The 17,279-nt window shown below is 32.2% G+C and overlaps 3 protein-coding genes across 7 annotated transcripts in view; 2 read left to right on the forward strand and 1 right to left on the reverse strand.

The window, feature by feature from the left end:
* Positions 1–70: 70 nt before the first annotated feature.
* Positions 71–17,279, reverse strand: part of LOC109546712 (CD63 antigen) — a 22,215-nt gene continuing 5,006 nt past the window's right edge. The window contains exons 1-5 of one of the 2 annotated variants that reach the window (XM_019917789.2): positions 7,401–7,576; positions 4,324–4,512; positions 4,101–4,268; positions 3,768–4,013; positions 71–582 (exon numbers count right to left, since the gene is read on the reverse strand). In XM_019917789.2, coding sequence (XP_019773348.1) covers positions 409–582; positions 3,768–4,013; positions 4,101–4,268; positions 4,324–4,512; positions 7,401–7,478 — 855 coding nt within the window. In that variant the 5' untranslated portion in view covers positions 7,479–7,576 and the 3' untranslated portion in view covers positions 71–408. Of the gene's footprint in view, positions 583–3,767; positions 4,014–4,100; positions 4,269–4,323; positions 4,513–7,400; positions 7,577–17,279 lie in introns of those variants that run through there. The other variant, XM_048666408.1, reaches the window with a different exon arrangement.
* LOC109546723 lies at positions 7,653–11,637 on the forward strand. Of its 2 annotated transcripts, XM_048666412.1 has the most exons (5): positions 7,653–7,707; positions 10,369–10,486; positions 10,542–10,708; positions 11,081–11,226; positions 11,282–11,637. In XM_048666412.1, exons 1-5 carry the CDS (start codon positions 7,693–7,695, stop codon positions 11,457–11,459), a joined length of 624 nt encoding a protein of 207 aa, XP_048522369.1. In that variant the 5' UTR covers positions 7,653–7,692; the 3' UTR covers positions 11,460–11,637. The 2 variants fall into 2 exon arrangements, with proteins under 2 accessions (XP_048522369.1, XP_048522368.1); XM_048666411.1 differs by lacking the exon at positions 7,653–7,707 and having other exon boundaries at positions 10,189–10,486.
* Positions 13,491–17,279, forward strand: part of LOC109546579 (regucalcin) — a 7,403-nt gene continuing 3,614 nt past the window's right edge. Inside the window, exons 1-2 of one of the 3 annotated variants that reach the window (XM_048666404.1) lie at positions 13,491–13,804; positions 13,967–14,144. In XM_048666404.1, the coding sequence (XP_048522361.1) occupies positions 13,775–13,804; positions 13,967–14,144 (208 nt within the window). In that variant the 5' untranslated portion in view covers positions 13,491–13,774. The other 2 variants (XM_048666403.1, XM_048666405.1) reach the window with 2 other exon arrangements.

Genomic DNA, 17,279 nt, shown 5'->3' on the forward strand with positions numbered 1-17,279 from the left:
TTAGAATGTGTCTTGATAAATTAACACAATTAATTAATTAATACTCTAGGTTAGGTGTTCAGACATCTCAAGTATTTCACAACTTTATTATCAAACGTTACTGTTACAATGAAACAGAAATATACATTTTATGAAGACAAAAATACGAAAACTGTAAAACGTTGAAAGAATTGCACGAAAGCACTTTCCTAATCTTGCTATTTACAGTAAACTGTAAATCAGATTTGGTCTTTTCCCTATACCTTACTATCACATATATATTGACAATAGCATGGCTGCAATCAATTATCTAGCACATAATAAGTAAGTAGGTTATACTTAAAGAATTTTTGATAGAGTAATTAAAGAGTGTTATGTTATTAAATCAAAATTTATTTTTTTATTTTTTTTGTGGACTTTTACCAGCAATTAGGCTTCGGAATCCTTGGGGGTATACAGCATAGGAGTCTTGGGTTTTGCCTCCTGGTTCTTAACCACTTGATCGTAGAAGTTGCGCCTTCTTTCCTCTCTCTCCACCAGTCTCTGAGTTTTAACCTTTCTGATGGATTTAGCCAGCATCGAGGCAAACACGATACCTAGTACCTAATGCAAAAAAATACAGGTATTTATGAGAACTAATTAGAATTAATTTAAAGAAAAATGTAATTAAATACAATGGATGTTTGGGGCTGATATTGTACTGAAGAATATTCCGAAATTTGCAAGCATTTTCATGTTGGTGTGGTTTGTATAGTAGACAGTTTGTATGGTAAAAGCTCTGGTCGCTTTAAATTATTCCCTTCTGTTGAAAGGGCTTCCCTCGTAACTCTTGGGAACAAGTGATATGTCACAAGGCATCTGCTTTTTTGACGAGAATTTATGAAGAATTTCCATCAATGCGAGCTTCTCCACAAATGATTTTGCCGACTGTCCCAATCTGCAGATTCTCTTGTGTTTCGTAGTTCTAGTGTTGGCCTAATGTAGACTGAACCGCAATTCTTTAAGATTTGAATGAAAAATTAATGTCTTAGGGCAAGCAAAAACAGTAATGAGAATCTGCTGAATGAATTCAAGAACAATCAAACATTTAGTGGTCAGAATAATCCTGACAGTCTGATCAACTTGAAAAAATTGTTGTTTGGCGATTCAAAAATTTTCAAAATGAAACTTAAAAATGTCCACATAGTAAGCGGTAAATGGGTTATCTACTGAAATCCTTCAACGAACTAAAGAGCTAGTTGAAAACATGCAAATGGCCTAAGATTAACTTTTCCAGAACCAAAAACTGTACAAAATCGCTCAGCTTAACCAAAAAGCGTTATTCGCTATTGCCATTTGCTTTCGAGTTCTGCAGAAAAGTGTCATTCTTTCAGTAGTTCAAGACGTTTCGGAAACTTTCTTAAGCAGAATAGTTTTGTTATTCGGTCATTATGTTTCGAATGTATTTATCAATTTTGTTTTATTGGAAAAAGTGTATGAAGTACGAAGGAACCTACGTCAGTGATCAGCGCTAAACATTTACTTTTTCAGTAAGATTTAGATAGATTTCTTGTACTAAAGTTTAAAATCGGTTTGTTGCTGCAATTATATCACGGTTTAAAATGTATCTTAATAAAATGATTGAGTATTTTCCTGCGGTGTTTCGACATCTTCATCAATATAACATGAAATACATGGATATTCCATTGAATCCATTCATATGCCCACGCCAACGAATAGTTAATTTTCAAAAAAAGTAGTATAAAAAATAAAAGGTATCTAGACAATCTTTCTCAACCGCAAATTTTATTTTTTTTATTTCCTAATGAGTCCACGTTTGCAGAATTTTTACCTTGTATATCACCTTGATAAAAACGAAAAAGGAAATTTCGATTAAGAACTTTACGCAGACGCAAGCATTTTTATTTTTTATTTGTTCGCCAATTTGAGAACCCAAAGATTATTTTGCGAGCATAGTTTGAAATTGAAGCGCTTCAGCCATTCTGTATAGGAACTTCTTCCTGATGTTGCTACCTACGTTGATCAATCCACGTCGAGCATGCGAAACATCAAGAAGAAATTATGTTCCACGAAGTCGTAAACGCACAAAAAAAAAACGTTTTTTTTTCATCATTTGTCACGAAAGCCTAAAACATTGTTGGCGAGATTGAGAGCGTTTCTACAAGATTTTAGTAGAACTAAGTCTGCTTTTTATCCAGCTGTAATTGTCATTTACTGATTCACAAACGGAAATCATGTATTTAAAAAATGAATTGAATCTCTATCATCTCGAGCACTAACGGTTACAAAACCCTTGTTTATATAAACTTTATGTATTCATTTTAAGTTTAGTTGTCTTTTGAAGCCTAGCTATCAAAAACTGGAAGGCCCTGTAACAACGTACAAATCTGAGAAATATTTGATTGGAATAAAAGCAAAAATTATTTGATCAAAATGCTGACGACAACAGTTTGTAAATACATTCCATTTGTTACTGAAAATATCCTACAAATATGACCAGATTTTCATATTGATTGTGTTTAATCTTCTTGCTGTGTCTTCTTTCGAATGGTGACGTTCAAAATAGCTAAACTGGTTCTATATACAGCGTTATCAAGTTTGCAAACGATTGGCATTCTGCACTTTCTTCAAAACTTTCTGTCCTAGTTTGGCATTCAAAGCTGGATGTTTCGAAAGTTTTGAAAACTTCGCCACAACTTCGACAATTTTGGAATATTTACCTAATTTGCCTGCACGCTTAAGCAAAACATTATCTTGCCACTGTCCGTTGTCCACTTCGTTATCCAACGTCGATAACTTGTTATGATATCTACCTTATTATTCCTAATTTTGGAAGTTTTCCATTTCGTATTCTATTTTAGTTCTTATTTTGATTTGCACACCTTTAATCTGCCTGTTATAACTGTGTTAATACAGAGTTACTAGAATTCATACTGTGCCATTTGAAAATAGTCAAAGTTTAGATCAACAGTTTGGAACAATGGTGTTCTCAGATCATGGAACTAAAATGCCTGAGTCGAAAGTTACGAATTCCCATATGCACAGTGTCGATTTAGTGAGAATTTAAAAACACATCATTCAACCTGTTCGAAAAATGTACTTCAAATTGCTACTATATAAATTTCCTACATTATTTCCCTTCCTTAAGTGTTATTTGTTCTGATAATATCAAAATACACCAAGCATTCTACATGCAGAATGCTTGCATGTTTTACGTCTGCTATTATCAAAGCATATCGTTTGCTAAATGCAGTCCTCTCAAAAACCGATCGAGATGAGTACTCAAAGAAACAATAAATATATCCTTGATGAAAGAACGATTACTTTTGCTGTAATTTTACGGGGGGAAACAAATTTGTAAGACGCTCTTATTAATCACATTAAAAAGTCCTTACAAATATGTAATTTGGATTTTTTCAGAGCATCGAGTTAAATTCGTAGACTTCAACATACAAGTTTTTCCGAAATCAGCTTTGGGATAAAATATGTTTATATTAATGGTGCTATTTAGAGTGTTCAATTTAATCAATAAAATTTTCAGACAATCATAGTTTCAATTTTATTGGAGAGTCGATTTGCGCTCATTTATTTGAATATTGTTTTTTGTTGCTATGTTGTTTGTACTGATCTTTGCCCAGATAAATGTTTGCCCAGATCGTGTTTGATACATGAAATGTAATGCTCACACTAAAATTTTTAAAATTAAACCAAGAAGTACTTTACTCCCTTATACAACTAAAAGCGATCTAGCTTATAGAAGATTTTTTCAATATACTTTATTATCTCACCTGAATAAATGCTACGCAAAGAGCACCAACGCCAAGAAGAAGAGCACATTGGGAAACAACATACACTAGACGATTGAGGCATCCATCTTTGAACAGGGAGTCATAAGAACATTGTTCGTTCATGCAGCATGTAGTCGGGACGTAGAGGGTGGTATGTTTGTCTTTTACAATTGAGGTAAGCGCAAATCCTGATCGATTAGAGTATAATGACCACTCGCCGTAACTGTAGATTCCACAGCATTGAAGCTGGAAGTAATTCATATATTTATAATATTTTCATATAATGTAAAGCCGCTGCTTACTGGATTGCTAAATTTTAAGCTGCATACTTACGTTGTATTGAGTAGAATTCCATGTGAAAGCATTGTAACTCACGTCATAGTATTTCATGGCTTGAAGCATGTTACTATGTACAGAATTTTCAATGTTGGATCTCATCGCATACGCAGCAATGCTGACCGACAATTGTAAAATAAAGATAATTGTCAGGAAAAACGCATACTGAGAAAAACAATATTATTACAACAAGCGAAAATTTTATTGGGGTGTTACATACGCTATTCACCAAAAATGTGCTTTCCTTCAAAGCACCAATGCAACCAAACAAAGCTACAATGAAAATGAAGAATCCAATAACAATTGCCAGGGTCGAGGGGTTGTAGTAATAAGTTTCCATAAATTCATCGAAGTTTAGATAAATGGTTTTGATGGTGTAACCGATGCATATAAGCAGCAATCCAACGATCTGTAATTCAATGAAAATAATTCAACATACCCTTAAACTGAATAGTTTCAGATGTTTTTTTTGCATTTAGTTCTCAGTTTATAACTTAATAAAGCTGAGGTTTTAGATTGACACCGTTTTCTGCAAAATATAGTGGCTTGTGCGTTTTATATAAATACATAATCTGTATACTATTTGGTAGGAAGACACACGCTCTTCTGAACCGTAAGCATAAACAAAAAGAAGACTTTATTCAAGTAATGCACTCTGAAATGTTTAGTTGCTTGTTTTGCGGCTGAATACAAACAAATTTTTCCATCATTCCATTGACAACAAAACATTTTTAGAATTCCTTGAACTTATATGAATTATAGAAGTAAAATACAAACGAGGGCAGAATGAGACAGAAATGAGCGTGGTACTGGTGTTTTATAGCATTTATTTAGGATGAGAATCTTAAAACTGCAGGGAAATTGTGTTTTCTTAAATGGGACCGAACCCCGGAACGTTTATTTTTAGTGGCAGAATATTAACGTTTCGATCTTGCTATTTTAAATTACGTTCTTCATATGAGGTTGATTAGCTGAAATGTTCTTTCGTAATTTCCAGAAACCATTGCATCCTTTATTAATTAATCATTTATCCACTTTTTCATTAAACAAGCAAACGCTTTAAATAGACTTCTGGTATTTCTGTGCATTTCAAACGGATGGAACTTTTTCATCAATTTTTGAAACACACCGTTTAGTATCGCCCGTGACATCAACAACTCATCAATAATATATTTTGTTTTTGATTAATGCCAATTTAATCTGCTTTCGTATTAATTAAAAGTTAACAGAGTGGCCGATTTGATTCGATTTGAATAATCCGCATATTCTAAACAATCGATTTTAGTGCGAAATTAATTAATTTATTACGTTGTGCGATACTTAGAACAATAAAACAAATGGCTACCACTTGACTATCAACATTGGAGATTAAAAGCATTATTAATACAATGTGATAAAAGTACGATAAGAATGTTTTTAATGTTTAGCACTAGAAATCTTTTTGACCTCAATTTGAAGTTTTTGCTTCAAATGACCTGAAAGAGAAATATAAAATTAATGAGCAGCAAATTTAAATTCCACCTGTACTGATTTTTATAGTGGATTAAAAGCAGTTAGTTTTAAAATATTTCCATTTAGACCACATGTTTGGATTTGAGTATCGGAAATAATATGAGACCTACAAAGGGAGCTGCGTTTGGAATCTAGACGATCATCCAATTCTAAAATTATTCTGAAAAACTGTTGACAACATGAATAAGCTCCTAAATTTCATAAGCGCCAAAACTGTTGATTTATCAGATATTTTAATCAATTTATTATTCGCAACAGTTGTGATATTGCGTTGTATGTTCGTCTGTTCGTCTGAAATGATTAAATTGTTGTTAAATGAAGTGCAAAAATCAGATATGTTTAATAAGATTGAAAAATACAGGTATTATTTTATTTTAATTCGTCAGTAAACATTTGCTTGAAATCGGTAGCATTTTCAACTAGAGGGAGATGCAATGATGGATATCAATAGAATGTAATCAGCACAAAATATATGCAGACTCAACGTCATGTTTTTGCTTGGTATTCGGTCTTAATCTTAATGATTAGTGCTTAAGATCACTCGTGACATCTTATTTAAATAATCTTAATAATCACTTAATAAATTATTATTCACTTTCGTGGTTCAATCCATATGTAACATATAAATAAAATAAAGCATTTGATAAAAATCGAGCAGGTTACATGCAACGTAACTCTTTAGTGCAACTATAGAAGGGAATAAACGGGTCGCAAGTCCTCAATTTCAATTCCTGAATTTGCGTTTAACTAAGACGAATGTTTAATACATTTTATAAAATTTTATTGATTTTATTACAAAAAATCTTGCTCGATTCCATAAATTTAAATCTTGCGAAAAATATTTGCAGAGGAAGCTTGAGTGTAGAAAGAAGAAAAGATCAATATTAAAACTTACAAAGTTTAAAATTATTAAATCTTATATCTAAAGAAGAAATAAAGGTTGACATGACACGAATGGTTACAAGTTACTCTGCTTATTTTTTAAACGATTGGAAGATCAGGGTAGTTGTACTTTTAGAATAATTCGAGATAGCTGATTAGTTTAAATCGCATTTGTACTTTTTCTGAATTTTGCTGGCTTTCGCCTCATGTCAAATATAATTATAGAACAGATTTGCATAGTCTGACGAAATAGTTTTAAAAAATATAATTTTAAATGCAAGATGCAGTTTTGCAATTTGCGCTCGAAGAAGCTGTAATGACAACTTTTCTAAAATATATTAATATTCTTCGAAGATTTCAATGAACAAACCAGACATATTTTATTAAGTTAACATAGGCAGAATAAGAGTATTCAAAAGAAATTTAGGATTACAAAAAAGATTATGGGCTGACTTAAAACAAAATGATTACAAAAATTATATGTTTGTTGACTATTTTATAACTTATAAATAGTTATAGCTTTTAACAGCTGCTCGATAAACTTATTTGTGTATTTTACATTAGCCAAGCTCAGAAAAATAGTAGCAGTTTTAACTTGGACTTAGGCATAGTTCAATGCTTCCATTTTTTGCCTTCTTAGTAGCAGCGCACTCCAAATGAGAAATAAAGTTATTTTTAAATCCTACGCTAAGCTAGCGAATTAAATACATTAATCCAACAGAACAAAGAGTAAATATCCTGTTCTAGAATCAGATAATAGTAGATTAAAACGTAATCAGCCACTTGAATGATTTACACTAAATATATTGCAATCAAGCTAATATACACCTCGAATTGTCTTACAAAAATAACCTTTATCAGTATGGAACACAATAATTAACAAAGTCAAGTACAACTCCTTACCACAAACATTAGATTGGCAACACATAGCATGTACTTAATACACCGCATTCCAAAATCCAGATTCTTCTCTGTTTCCATTTTGATAGATTTTTTCACACCCTTACTTCAAGGCTTCACGAACACAACTTGCACGACACAATATACAATAATGACAAAATGCTATGTTATCAGGTGTATGTAGTTTATTATCAGCTTGATTAGCGAAGCAGACTGATAAGACCTTAAGGTAAATATATTGTTTGTACTATTTAAGGTTGTCTTTAGAAAACGTAACCGGAGTATTCAGACGAGGATGTATTCGGATAAGGTATGTTACAACCATATTTAATTAATTCTTTAATAAATCATTGGATTTTTTGGCAGAAAGGAACTAGGAATAAAAGTACCGAAAGTATAGTTTAGGAGTCTTCAACTAATTAGCAAGACTAAAAATGGAAATGATTTACTAATGAAAAATATAAATAAAATAAAACTTTATACAGTTTCACTGAATGAACTACGCAGTGTTTATAAACTTTCTTAAAATTTACGTCATGCGTCTCAGGAGATTTAGTTTTAGCCATTGTTATTTTCTTTGCCGAATACAGATATAGATAAAGTGGAAGCTGAGTAGCTCTTAACAATACAGTAATTTTTATTTTTGAAATGTGTTATTTTTGTACAAAAATCGAGTTTTCAGTGAATTAAAGCTCAAATTCCATATCACTAGTAGATTACGAACGTTTCGGTTTTTGAAGCCGCCCCAGATATCATTTGTACGATACATGTTGAGATCATATTAGAAAGTTGCGAGTTTGTGGGTTGTCAGGCAAATAGAGAGCTACATTTTTGTTTGCAATTCAGTTTGATCTAATGGCACAAGAAGAACGAAATTTTTATACTACGAAATAGTGTTACTTAGCTAGAAAAAAATAATGAAAAAATGATGTGGATAACTTGAGTAGCAGAGAAATTTTACTTGTTATTAAGTAGAACTGGAGAAACTTGACTTTTTTCGTTAAATAAGACAGATAACATAAACAGATAAATTGTGCAACAATTATTTGCTTATTACGCCTTGATTGCATTTATTAGAGCTCTTTCTCTGCATGTTCCTTCTTCTTCCCTGTCGAAGCTTCTCTTCAAGCCCCTTAAGTACCTACTACTTAAACTGGATTAGTTCGGTATAAAAAATTGATTCAGGTGCGCGATATACTAGCTGCCGTTAGCATTTTTTGGTATCAGCGACATCTTACGTGTCAATAAATGGGTTTTGCTTAAATTAAATATTTTGAATAAAAACACGAGGGATAAAATCTCTATTGGAACAAGCAACAGCAGTACATTAAAAAAGCATTCAAACTTCAGCCGGTTTCATTATCAAACGCCGAAAAAGAGTCAAAATTAAAGATGTCATAAGCCTTCAGCAACATTGTTTGAACAACTTGAGAAAGAAAGTAATTTCTTAGAAAATTTTGACAGAAAGATGCTGGAAGATGTCGATGGAAAGTTTTATAACAATTAATACGCAAAACAAACAAATCATTAGACAAGTTTCATGAAGCAGATTTAGACCAAAATGAAAGAGTAACAAGAGTTAATTTAGTAAGAGTACAAGTTGGGAGAAATCAGGGGTTTAAAGAACCGGTCAGCTGATTTTCCGGGAAAGCCGTAGAAAAACGTTGCCGGTCATTACGATTTTAAAATTTAAATAAAAATTTCCCAATTTATTTCAAAATTGAAACATTTGGGACATTAGAAGAATGAGAAGAAATAAACATTTTGAAAGGAAAATTATAGGCACTGCTTAGAAAAATATTTTTGTTAATAGAGTCTTTCCACCAAAACGACTAAAAAACCAAAAACAATTAAAATTACAAAGTGAAACCCAAAAAGTTAATTTACTCTTTTAGGAAATTATAGAAATTGAGTAGACTTTAAAGGTTTGTATGTTGTTTGCTGATGCTGCAAATATTGCTTTATCCGATTTGTCCGATTATCAAAAGGTGATCTACTCACATTATAAAACAATTTTGAAGCACAATATCATTATTTTGGATTAATTTGTACAATTAACTTGAAACGAGGTGAGAAACCCATGTCATTTGCTTCATTTGGTTAAAAGAAAATTTTACTGAAAATATACAAAATACAAAAGAATTAGGCCAATTCTGAAACAACTCTTGGTAAGACAACCTTATATTCTCAACCTCAAGTAAGCACAAGTAAAAGTATTATTATTATTATTAGAGGTAGAATGGACAGTAAAATAAAAAAAATTGCAAATTTTCGAAATGGTTGAACTATCATCGTTTCAAAAACACTTAATTTGGAAAGTTGCCATCGACTTACGAGCAAATATTAACATGCCAAATGAAAGAACAAGAGTGTGTATACGGACCACAGTTTTATACTTCAAGATGTGCGATTTTTCTAAAACTTCAGACTCAAAAGCACTTGTAATCTTCCAGTCATCATTCAAGTTGAATATTTTGCATTTATATGAAACTATTTTAATTCGTAATTGCAAACAACCCCTATTTGCAATAGAATAAAAATGAGTTTTGATTTCAGAATTAGATCGATTTATATGAGCTCCTTGGAATATTTTACACTCTAACTGTCGTTGATTTTTACTGACATCTGGCAGTCTGAAGATTTTCTGCATCTTTTGCGGTAGTTTCATAGTGCGTGATCAGTGCAGTGTCAAATATATTAAATAACATTATCATATTTAAATAATTTTGAACAATAGATACGCTTTAAAAATTACTTTAATATAGAACATATTTAAAATTCCAATAGAGCAATTACCTACTGCAAATTTGTTAATAATGTCAAACCTATTAACACGAACCAATTTACATTCTTTTTCAATATCATTGAATTAGTGAAATGTGAATATAAAAGCCAAAACTTCGATACATTGTAGAGCACTCATTAGGCGAAAATGCAGTTTGTAATTATAGTTCTTCTGTTTTCCGCAAAGGCTTTGGCACAATTTCCAAATGGAAGAAGTCTGGAAGGCCCAGTACCAGAAATGTGCGCTCAGAGAACTATTCACGAAACATCGCCCCTTGGTCAGAACTACTTCTACCAATGGAGAGGTATAGTTGATATTCTTTCCCTAATTGAAAATGTACAGCTCTGATTGAGTAACAGAAAAACTTGATGATGAAGACTGGTTGGGAGTGAGAAACTTCTGCCGAACGCGTTGCATGGACGCGGTGTCTTTGGAAACAAAGGCAGAAAACGACTGGATTAAAGACAAAATCAAAAATGAATACATTGAGGAAATCTGGACTTCAGGCAGGTTGTGTGATTTCAAGGTATGTTCAATCAAAGTAAATTTCAAGTAGGGTTTTTAAAACTTTTCCCTGACGAATCATCCGATAATGGCAATCAAGCATTATGAAAGGTTGTATGATAGAGCAAAAATAAAATGTAATTAATCTAATTTTCCAAACGAAAAACAATTCATAAAATAAGTTTTAAGTTTCAATAACTCCAATAATAATATTCCAAAGTCCTTTATTCACAAATGTGTTTATGAAATGGCAAATCCAAAATGTAAAAAAAGTCAAAATAAATTATTACAAACTATTTTATTCCATTTATTTCGGCGGGAGAAGAATTTTGCTCAAAGGGTTTGAAAGTATAAATCCGCCTCAACCATATTGAACTGACCTAATGTATTTTAGGGTTGCGATCGACCGGATTTATTGCCTGTTGAGGTTAATGGTTGGTTCTGGACTGCCATTTTTCAGAAATTAGCCCCTACGACTGATAGAGAATCCAACGATTGGTCTTTTACAGGAGGAAATGAGGTCCAGCAACCAGATAACAGGTAGAAAAGCGGTAAGAAATGTTAATTCACAAAAAGTGATTAATGATTTTTTAAGGGAGTTTGCATTAAAAGGGAAACCTGAGAACTGCTTAGCGATACTAAATAACAGGTACAATGATGGGATTCATTGGCATGACGAAGTTTGTAGCCGCAGAAGGCCATTTATTTGTGAGGACAGTGAAGAGTTGTTGAGATATGTAAAATATATCAGACCAGACCTGAACACCAATTAGGAAAGTATTGAACAGGCAAAAATTGTTGTTTGAATTGTATTATATTGTACCCCAAAATAATTAAACCTGACCTTGTTTTTTTATTATTTAACATTGCTGTAATATTTTCTTTTGCTTAATATTTGGAGCTCTGTTTGGCAGACTATTGAATATTTTAATAAAATTAATGTCACTCCCATTTACTGTTTTGTTTCTCTCTTGCGTCATTTGTGCTTTTTGGAATAATTTCCTGAGTGTGTTGTAATTATAATTCGAATAATTGTGCGCAAACATTTCATTTATATTCATGGGATTGTCTTCTGTGAATTAGATTTCATTAATAATCTTTTATATTCACCTCATGCAATTACACCGCACATAGAGCAAGTAGTAAAATCGAATTTCGTACTAATTCAAATTTTCCATTAAATCACGAATCTGGCTGTAAGAAAATGAAGGAATGAGGAGAAAAAATCCAGCACCAACGATTTTTATTTTTTATGGGTTAAAATCATATAAAACATTGTTTTAAATCTCTAGTTTATATGACAATATAGCATTAAGCGAAGATGCGATTGCACCCAAAATCTTATTCGGTCTAAGAGGCTTCCAGTTAAGATATTTCGAAGACTTGTAACTTCAAAACTGAAAACATTAGAAATTATACCTTTTGCTCTCTAATAGGGACTAATACGTCCGAAAATTCTGAAAAATTTGATTTAATCTTTTATATATTTTGATATTAACAGGAGTAAAAATGAGGACCATTCACAGATCGGTATAATTTTTTCTTAAAATAATGTAAATGTTTACAGGTTTAGAGAAAGAAAAAACAAGAATTCGGCTAATGTGAAAATTTCGATAAAATACTACATCATTCTGATCTTTGGAGGCTGAACACTGATAGATTTTCATCTTATACTGTAGCTAGAAATGTGGATTTAAATATATGTAATTTTTTGTTCGTAATTCTTACATAATTCCAATTAAATGATAATTTGATGCTAATATTTAATAAAGTAATTTCTATGTTTATTTGTTGTTGGTATCATTGTTATTCGTGTTTACTACCACATTGAGGCAGCAAATTTTGAATTTTAATTCGTTTAGATTAAAAACCATGGGGGGTATTCGATTAATGGTTTTCCGAAGAAATGTTATTCTTAAACCAACGTTTCGGCTATATTCAAGTCATAATCAGGTCTCATTACTTAAGTTTTTCCTTGTTGCCATATAGAAAAAGAGGGATCAAATTATTAAAATTACACTTTTCTATCAAAACTTCTTCTCAATGATCTCAGGTATCACAAATAGATTTTTTACCACAAACTGTAAGTTCAATCTTTAACTGAATATTATCAGTTAGTTCCCCTTTTAGACTTTTAGTTCTAGACTTAACTACCATGCTGTGTCTCTTATTATGAAGTATTTTAGCTTATGCTAATCTCCTTCTGACTGAAAATGAACTTTCTAAATATTTTCAAAATGTGTGGTTGGCATCTTTCCGTAAATCTGGTTTCAGTTCCGAAGTTAAAATCAGCCAGGACTAAGCCAGGAGTTAAATAAATATATCCTGACTACGATACTTTCCCTTACTTCCTATCCATAAATCACATATTTTCTTAATTCGAAAAGCTATAATATTTTTAGTCCCAAAAGTGTTGAACTTTAAAAATACATCGAAAATAGCGAATTATTATGCAGGAAATTAGTAATATTTAAGGAATTATTCAGGGCACGGTAAAAACACATTCATATATTTATGTACTGTTATAGAACAAGACTTTGCTTGTAGGCAAATCGAAGCATTGTTGCTCGATTTATTATTTTATTTTTAACAAATATATTTACTTGTTGTTTACTACTTTTGGTGTGATTCATATACAATTCACTGCAAAGTTTCAAGCGGAAAAACGACAAATTTGGAACACTCTGTAGATTTGCCCGAATATAATCTAATTAAAACCCGATGAGCAGCTCATTTCCTTTTAAGGTACAATAATGTAAAACTTTAAAAAATTTGAAAACTGTCTGTTTTAAATCCAAAGCAGTCTAAAAGCAGCTAAATTCCATTTGCTTTCGCTATCGATTTAACCTGTACTATTTTTAACAGAAGCGCGTGCCCGGGAAATTAGGTGAACTAAGAGGAAATGGTGCCTCTGCGAGTATTTTACTGCAAGACAATTTAAAGAAAACAGTTCAATTGGGTAATTCGCTTTAATATGTTGACTTAGCACGAGATTAAAACCATATACTAAAGCTGTTGTTAAACTTTGAGATTCAAATAAACAATCCAATAAACCAAATGTATTATAAAAAGGGAGAATGGAGTCGCCATGGTAAAGTCGCATAGAAGATTCCGAAAGGTAAGTGTCATAATGATAATAAACTTGAATTTAAGTCAAATGGCTCTAGAAGTTGAAATGCTTTAAATTTCTAGAATTGCTTGCGGAATTTACCAAAATGTAATTGTGTTGTTTATTATATATTTTAATTATAAATCGCATATAATATCCGAATTTCGGCAGGTCAGTTACGCAAAAATGGCACCTATAGTGGAACGGGTTACGGACATTCCAGTCATTGAATTAGGAGAAGGACCACACTGGGATATCCAGACCGAAAGTCTCTACTTTGTTGATTTATTTGGAAAAGCCATCCATCGCTATGTCCCGAGAACTGGACAGTGTACGAAAGCTGAGGTTGGTAAGTAAATTTGCAGCCCAATCCATCTACTCAGACCCGTTTACTTGAATTTTATCAAAGAAGCCATTCCATAACGGAAAATGTTGAATAATTAAAGTTCCGCATATAAACTATGATTTGCAATGCATCATCCACATAGGTTTCGTTGTACCTCTAAACCAAATCGTTAAGAAATTTTTAGGATGCTGTCGCTTTAAAGGTATCATAATTATTTTTAGTATAGTTCAGTATTTTAAATAAGAAAGTCATGACTTGAATTCTATGGTGGAAGCATGCTTGTAATAAAGCATGTGAAAACTTGATAATTTGACATCCTCGTGCTGAATCGGCAATTTTTTTTAGTTTCATTTGTAGTCGTATAAGTAAGAGATTTGAATTGGAAATAAATGTCAATAACAAACAAATACGAAAAGCACCAAAAATTCTGCTACTTAATTAATTTGAAAAGAAAAATTTGATCCTTAAAACTGTCTGTAAAATATAGATATTCATATGAAATTTGTTATGCTAAAAACATACCAGAACTTTTAATAAGTCAACAGTAATATGAATGTCGCTATCCGCTCAATATAAATAATTGGATAGCGTCATAACACGAATTTTATAAATGAGGAATCTACAAATTTCAAATGAAAAAGACTTGCAAATGAAGCCAATTAAAATTTAAAAACTCGTTAGTTAATTATTTATTTGACGTAAATGAATCTTCCAAATATGCCTAATTTTTAAGCCGATTAAAATTGCGTAAAACCCAGAATAAATCGGTAAAGAAATCGTTTGAGAGTGTCTTATCAAACTTTTCGTAAAACCAAAATTGGCAGTAATAATTTCAAATGATTATCACAGGAAAAATATTAAAAACCATCAAAGAATATGATTAAAACATATTATTAGATTAGATAGAATTAGCCAGGTGGGATGAGTTTGTAGAAATGCATAAACAATTCTTAACTCCAGCAATTAGTGTTAGGTAATAAAGATAACCTAATACTAGATATATCTACACACATAACGGTGTATTTAGCTCGTTAACTCAGAATTTGCAAATTGTTATTTTATTATGTCAATGAATGCGGTAAAAAGACAAACATGTTAAATACATTATTGATATCGTTCTCAAGTGCAGTCCAAAAAGTCTACTTAAAATTTAAACTTGACAAACTTTTAAAATATTAATATCGGAAAAAGTTGTGATCGTTATAAAATAATGAAGAAGATTTCACAGAGGCGAACGAAGTATTCATAGTGTAAGTCAAATAATAAATAAAGAAAATAATATAGATAAAGTAGATAATTAAGATAAAGAAACAAAAGACCCATCAAGACTATGTGTATGATACAATTAAATATAATCCGTAGGAAAACAAAACAATATTCTCCCGAGACATGTTAGGTTAAAGTAAAAAGATTTATTAATTATTATTAGTATCTTGCAATTTGAGTTTATCGGGTCTTCAAATGGCACCATCACAGTTTATTCACAATTCAGAGAGACGAAAAATTTAATACGAGACATCAGTACAACAGATTTGCTTTATAAGTTTGATGCCGTACTATTTTATAATAAACAAAGCTTTTTTATAATGTCTGTTTTTACTGATAAAGCATTGGATAATTTATATTTCAATATCGCACGATAAAACGAGTTGAAAACCGTCCATATACAAACTCAAACAAAACCGAAGAAAATGTCTAAGGTTGCAAAAATAAATGTGTAAAAAAGTTTTAAAAATTATCAACATATTCTGAATAAACAGTAAAAGATCTGTCAAAGGAATATACAACGGGCACAGCAAGCTCTAGCCAAAAAAGTTCCGAATAGGCCGCGGCGGGACAACCTTCCTGAGGAAATTCTGGATTAATCAAATCAGGAAGCGTTGGCAGCGATTCAGGCAATTTGCTGATGGTATAAGAGCAGCAGAGCTTGCACGAGACATACAGCGTGAAATTTCCGCATACAGTAATTTTACCTGGGCGGAAAAGCTACGGAATCGAACTTCCCGTGACAACTCTTTGTGGACACCGTTAAGAAGAATCCGAAAACCGAAAAGGCTACGAGCGTTGATTGAAGAGTATATACTCTTTCAATCAACACTACGAGCAAGTCTCCGCACTTGAAAAAGAGGTGCGAGGTTACATTAGCACCAGTGAGAAGTGCGAGTAACTTTTGAGTAGTGTTCATCATAAACAAAGTCATAAGCAAACACGTCGAAACTATTAAGGGAGTCTCAGATCGTGTTGATCATGTCATATTTAAAATGAGTTGATCACTTAAAATTATTCAAGTGTACGGGGCGTACACTTGATATCTCAAAGGCTGTGGAAGACCACAAAACTCGCCTCACACTAGTAATTGGAGATTTTAATCCCAAATTAGGTAGGAAACTGCACAAAGAAGAGACTAGAATGGGAAACTTTTGGTACGGCGAGAGAAATGATTAGATTAAACCTACTTAGTTAATCTATGATGAACACCAAACAGTGACTCTTTTTGGATGCAGCTATTTCTAAACGATCACTCGTGGATTTTCGGAATCCCAAATGCTCCAATTTTGTCGATTAACGAAGCCACCAAGATGAAAATAGGCCTCGCCACTAAAGATTGTTTTCGTTGAAAAATCACCGTCCAATTGTCGTTGTTCCGAAATCCAATCAACAAAGGCTCTTCGTTGCCCATGGTCTTCCGGCTTTAGCTCTTAAACCAATTCAACTTTGTATGAATGAAGCTTCAAATCTTTTGTTAAAATTCGATGCATAGTGGTTGAGGAAACACCAATTTCTTGAGCTCTATGTAGAATTGATGTGGTTGGGCTTTCCTCGACATTTGCACGTACTGCTGCGATATTTTCAGTCTATCGACCAGGAGGAACGAGTGTTTCGGTTGTCAATTCATTAACAGACCCAGTTTGCTGAAATTTCTTCATTAATTCTCTCACAGTGGTTTCAGTTGGAGCATTCCGATGGGCCATAATTGTACGCATTTTGCGAACTGTGGCTGCAAAACTTCAAAAAAATTTATATTTTTCACAATGAGAATTCGTTGTTGTGTATTGAGCTGCTCCATTTTACTTAACCTTCCGCTGTCTACTAAAGAACGGCCTTTTTCATCAGAACAGTGTAAGCGTTCAAGCAAAC

Source organism: Dendroctonus ponderosae, unplaced genomic scaffold (assembly GCF_020466585.1).
Source record: "Dendroctonus ponderosae isolate FM_Combo_2020 unplaced genomic scaffold, Dpon_F_20191213v2 Dpon_F_20191213_5, whole genome shotgun sequence".
NCBI lineage: Eukaryota > Metazoa > Arthropoda > Insecta > Coleoptera > Curculionidae > Dendroctonus > Dendroctonus ponderosae.

Bases quoted from the DNA above. Each gene is read 5' to 3' on its own strand.
- LOC109546723 (XM_048666411.1), top strand. From the start codon at position 10,330: ATGCAGTTTGTAATTATAGTTCTTCTGTTTTCCGCAAAGGCTTTGGCA. The intron at 10,487-10,541 runs GTATAGTTGATA...ATTGAGTAACAG, and splicing joins CTACTTCTACCAATGGAGAG to AAAAACTTGATGATGAAGAC. The intron at 11,227-11,281 runs GTAGAAAAGCGG...TGATTTTTTAAG, and splicing joins GTCCAGCAACCAGATAACAG to GGAGTTTGCATTAAAAGGGA.